Here is a 5,718-nt window from a genome sequence, read left to right on the forward strand (position 1 = left end):
ATAGATCTTCCGTGATCGTAGGAATTTCTTTGAAATACTACGTTCCCCAACACTGCGGATGTTCGCCATGTATCGCCAGGATAGCCATGACCAAGGTTTCAAGTACCTTCACGTCTTCAAGTGGATCAAGAAGTGTGCACCCTCGCCAAGGCCAAGGAGACCTACAAGCCGGACGCGCCGACGCCGGGCGCGGGCGACGGGCGCCCCGAAGGCAACAAAGGGGCAAAGAAGGGGAAACACGCTGACTCGGCTACCGCGCGAGTGCAGGAGTCCATTGAGCGTTGCCTCGCCGACGCACAGGCCCGGGCCGCCCTGCGTGAAACGAACAGCGCCGTCAAGCTCGACCTACTCCGGACCAACGTCGCCGCGAAGAAGAGGAACACCGACCTGGCTTTCCTGATGGGCGGGGCGGACATGCTCCAGAGCAATGACGAGCAGCTCAAGGCGTGGTACCTGGCGGAGCGCGGCCTCATCCTGAACCAGCTGCCGTCGACGGCGCCGCCAACTCCCACGCCCACGCCGACGACGCCGCCAAGCCCGAGTGCCTCCACGACGCCCAGCAGCACAGAAGCCGCGCCGACGTTGCCCAGCACAGAAGCAGCTCCGACACCGCCAAGCCCGCGTACGCCGACTCCGCCGACGCCGGAGGCCGACCCCGCCGTTTGATGCGTTGCCCGCGCATCCTTTTTTTTTGTATGCCGAACTCTCCATCCGATCGCCGAACTGTGACAAGGTGATCGCCGAACTGGGCCGCTGATCGGCGGACTTGTGGCATTTTTTTGTGAGCGGGAATAATCAAGTTTGAATTTGCCGCGACTTGGGGGGCGGCGCCTGGGGGCGTGGCTGGGAGCTAGATCGCCCCAGTGCCTAAGAAGCATCGGGCGGGCGCCCGAAATAGCGCCGGCTTATGCGCTGGGGTGTGGGGGGAGGGGGGGGGGGGGGGGGCGGCGAACGAGTGAAGATGCTCTTATTCGAGACGGCGGGTTATGGTGCTTGCTGTTGGTTGAAGACCCGGCGGCAGCGACCCCGCAGCTGTCGGCTCCCGTACAACACGTTGGACGGAAGTGGAGACGCACCTGAAACCAATGTGCTTGCATGTGTTTCTAGTCGACGGCGACCTCACCTGTGACCCGACGGAAGCCCCGCTCGCTGCCCTGCTTTGAAGTCCCGCCAGGCAGGGGCAGGGTCACTAATTAGCACTAGTCACTACCCCGCAACGACTCTACGTATGAGTTACGGATCGAGTATCATATACACGTCGAGCTTCACGCGCCAAATGTGTGTATACACTAGTAGCACGACTCCAATGCAAAGTTGTTGTTAAGATTAATCTGAAGGTGTTGAGAGGGACTTGGGAGATTTGATCTTTGATTATACGTGTGGTGCGCAGTCCAATTGTACTTGGACGCCACCTTTGCGCGCGTGGTGTGTTGTTTTCCACACCTTTGCCACCTTTACTTATGGTGTTTCCACGCTAAGTAGTGGCCGGGTTGGCGTCGTCACGTCTCACATCCATTTGTCCAACGTTCACTTGTAATTCAACTCATGTAGGACTTGTCGCCGTACGTCGAGCAGGACATTGGTCGATGGATCCAAAGTTAAGCAATTTAATGGCGCCTCCATTGCTGTGGGTCGTTGGCCAACCCCGTTCCACTCTACTCCACGCCTTCTCGGAAGAAGAATACAGCAACACTACTCCGGAGAAAACTATACCAGTATTTCCACAATCCTGTCGGTCGTGCGACGGGGCCTACTTGCCCTCACGCCTCCACTCCGGCGGGTCTATAAAACAGCACCGGCCGGCTAGTCCATTGCCAACCACCACCGCACCTCATTATCAGCATTTCTCATCTGCTTCTCCTCGTCTCGTACTTGCTAGCTCTGGATTGAGTGTTTGATCGGTAGGCGCTCCTAAGCTAGCTAGCAATGGCAGCCCAGGGAAGAGGCAATGCAGCCGTGGTCGTGGGCGTGCTGCTCGTCTGCGTGCTCCTGAGCGCGGCGGCGGTGGCGGAGGCGGCGGTGTTCAACGTCGGCGACCGCGGCGGCTGGTCCTTCAACACCAACTCCTGGCCCACCGGCAAGCGCTTCAAGGCCGGCGACGTCCTAGGTATGTACCTGTATACGTGCATGCATGGATCGATGATGGATCGATAGTGTTCTGCATGCAGACAGATGAGAAGAAGTTTTGATGCACGTGAATCTGGCTGCTTGCAGTGTTCAAGTACGACGCGACGGCGCACGACGTGGTGGCGGTGAGCGCGGCGGGGTACAAGGCCTGCGCCAAGCCGGCCAAGGGAGCCAAGGTCTACAAGTCCGGCGCCGACCGCGTCACGCTCGCCCGCGGCACAAACTACTTCATCTGCAGCATCCCCGGACACTGCCAGTCCGGCATGAAGATCGCCGTCACCGCCGCCTAACCTCCTACATCGTACGCGCGATGTTACGTGACACGACGAGCGAAACTTAATTCCTGATAATAACCAAAATAAAAGGCCGAGCGTACGTGCTTCGTTCTTTCAAGTCCTAGATCAATGTGCACTCTTTGATTTCTACTCGACCGATCGTACTTGCTCTTGTATGGTGCCATATGTGCTGATTTTGTACTCATGTATACGAGAATAAAAGGCATCGACAATTATTCTTCTGGTTTTGCTATTTGTCAGTTGCTTGAATTATAAAATGTGTCGCACGATTTTGCCTGAGAGTGCCCCAAGGCCGAGATGCAGCGTCGTCGATGAGGGTGAGCTGAGGCTGGAGGCGGGGACAAGTGTGGCCATTGTCTCTATCTATTCGCGGGCACATATCTGCAGGTTCATAGATGATCATATCTCATACCCATAGTCGTGCATCAAAACTTGCCATGAACCTTTCATAAAGCCCTTCGAGAGAAAGGTAAAACAACTGCATAGGCCCTACGGAACGAAAGTACCCTTCCGAGCTCGAGCTCATATACTCCGCGTCGGCCAATGTTGATGGATAACAATGCCTCTCTCCGCGCCGGCCATTATTCAAAACTTACAATGCCCTCGTGTGAGATTCAACTATTTTGCAAATCATGAGGCAATTGAGCGGCCGGGCAAGGCTTGCCAGGTGCGCACCTGCGTGCTACTACGAATTTTCGATGGAGAAACGGAAGCATATCCGGCGCTTCATTCTCTTATGATGTTTCGATGCTACCTGCACATAAAAATTGGACAAAATATGTATACAAAGGCACATTACTATCACAACACTGGTACAAGATGTCTTTACCATACCTCAAGTTTTTATTAGCCCCGTGGATGGCATTGAAATAAGTGCTTCATTTTTTTCCCACATCACATAGCATTGGTGATTTTTTCACAGTGTTCATTATCATTTCCAGGGCTGTACGAACCATGAATAGTCCATATGGCCCCATGAAGAACAACACTCCTCGTCCCAATAAGGACTCATTTCACATAAAATAAGTCATTTTGGGTTGGTTGTGCCGTTTCCGGTTGAATACGTCGGAACCGGCAAATCGTCCTATTATCTGTGTGGGTCGGGGAATAGCGATCAAATGCCCCTCCCCCCTCCCCTGCAGGAGCAGCTGGTATAAGGGTTGGTCCTAATTTTTTTCTTTGAAGCGCTGTTTTCTTTCTTTCATTTTTTTTCTTGTTTTGTTTCTATCTATGTTTTCTCATTTCCATTTTGCAAACATTTATAATTTTTTTGGAATATTTCTGAATTTCAGAATGTTAGATTTATTTTGAATTTTAAACATTCTTTTGCAATAGATAACTGTTTTCAAATTCATGAACATTTCATAAATTGGATTTTTTGGAATGCAGAACAAATTTTAAATTCACAAAGATTTTTTGAAAACCTTGAACCATTTTTAAAATTCATGAACATTTTTTTAAATACTGAAATTTTTTTCAAATGCATCATTTTTTAAATCTGTAACAAGTTTTTTAAATTCATGATCTTCAATAAGTCTCATAAACAATTTTCAAACTTTTCAAAAAAATCATCATTTTTTTGGGAAATATTTTTTGTCCTGAAAGTGAGCGAGGCCAGCTTGCCCAGTTGGGTTAGTTTTTCTTCTAGCTTTCATATTTATATACAATTAAAATTTTAATAATACAAATATAACGTTTTTATTGCAGGTTGAACTATTTTTTAAATATACGCTGAACATTTTTTCTATATACTGTGAAAAAATGTACAGTGGACATTTTTTAACATGCAGTGAAATTTGTATAGAAAAACTGAACTCGTTTTTTAAATTATGGTGAACTTTTTTTACTATATGCTGAATATTTGAAAACGCACATGATACTTTTTTGAGACACACACCAAACATGTTCTGTAAAAAAGCGAAATGAAAAAAAAATCGATGAGAAAACAGCCAACAACTAGTAATTTTTTTAAAGAATCGCACAGGTGAAGCTCGCCAGTATTTGCCCGGCCCATTGGCACTGGCTTTCAGGTGTCGAACAGGAAGGTCTCGACTGGTGTGTTCCGATCGCTCTATGCCCACGCGCACCCTGCCTTTGACCGGCCGCCGTTCGGTACGCCGGTCGAAGACAGGCCAAGCAGCTTATCGGAGACGCCGGGTTGTGGTGCATGGTGTTGGTTGGAGACTGGGAGGCAGCGACCCCGCAGCTAACGGCCCCCGTACAACACGCTGTAACTGCAGATATACCAGAAAAAGTATGTGTTTCTAGTCGACGGCGACCTCACCTGACCTTCCAGTCCTCTTCCATTCCATTTTCCATCACCGGCAAGCCCCACTCACCACCATGCTTTGATGTCACGCGAAGGTTAGCCATTGATTATCAAGCAAAGACTATCGCGAGAGCATGCAATAAGGACACACGTCGAGTTTCACTCACCATTTATATACTTCTGTACTCCTATATAGTGTAGGAATAACTTTGAGTAGGGATCATATCGTTGGACCAACTAGATCCAATGGCAGAGAGGTGGCAATTCTGAATGTTAATGACCGTTAGATTTCCTATTCATTCATTAGATTGTGACATGTGTACTACTATCTAGAAGTTTCCAATGAATGAATAGAAAATCTGATGTGAACCCATTCTAATGTGTGATGTAGTTGCCCCTTTTACTATCATCCTCTATTCTAGACTCTTCATGCATGCTCTTGCTCCAGTAGTTTTTCTTCCTCTTGCATACAAGTGTTGTGATTTATGAGATTACCTTGTGGAATTTTGTCCAAGGTGAAATACTTATTATCAACCACTTCTTGAAGTCCATGTAGCTTTTCAGATAGTTTCTACCAAATATCGCAACACTAGCTATTTTTGTGGGGCATCCTGAACTAACTATGCATGATCATGAAATTTTGTTCTTAAGGTCCATACATTTGATATATCATGTACAATGCACTATGTTAGTAAAATTTACCTTTTCAAAATTAATTCAAATACAATTAGGAACAACTCTTCATTTTCCATCATGCATATGTAAATATTTGTGGCTTGTTAATATTGTGGTGCACTAATATCTCGCGTGCAAAGCACGTACGACTCACTAGTATTATGTATATACATACAATACTCCAGTGGGAAGTTCGGGACCGCCTACGATCAGGTGCTTGAATTATATTTTTTTTGTGTCAGCCGGATTTCTAGAGCGTTAGATCTTCATCCAACAGCCACAACCGACTATGCACTATTCATCTTCTTCCTCCCCGCGCCCGCCAGTCGATGCCGGGCTAGCTACATGCTC

General features: G+C 48.1%; 1 protein-coding gene across 1 annotated transcript; it reads left to right on the top strand.

Moving 5' to 3' along the window:
- The first annotated feature begins 1,802 nt into the window (after positions 1 to 1,802).
- Positions 1,803 to 2,662, top strand: LOC109749861 (chemocyanin). The gene is made up of 2 exons (XM_020308801.3): positions 1,803 to 2,107; positions 2,215 to 2,662. Exons 1-2 carry the CDS (start codon positions 1,927 to 1,929, stop codon positions 2,415 to 2,417), a joined length of 384 nt encoding a protein of 127 aa, XP_020164390.1. The 5' UTR covers positions 1,803 to 1,926; the 3' UTR covers positions 2,418 to 2,662.
- The last annotated feature ends 3,056 nt before the right edge of the window (positions 2,663 to 5,718 follow it).

This window comes from Aegilops tauschii, chromosome 5 (assembly GCF_002575655.3).
Source record: "Aegilops tauschii subsp. strangulata cultivar AL8/78 chromosome 5, Aet v6.0, whole genome shotgun sequence".
Lineage (NCBI taxonomy): Eukaryota > Viridiplantae > Streptophyta > Magnoliopsida > Poales > Poaceae > Aegilops > Aegilops tauschii.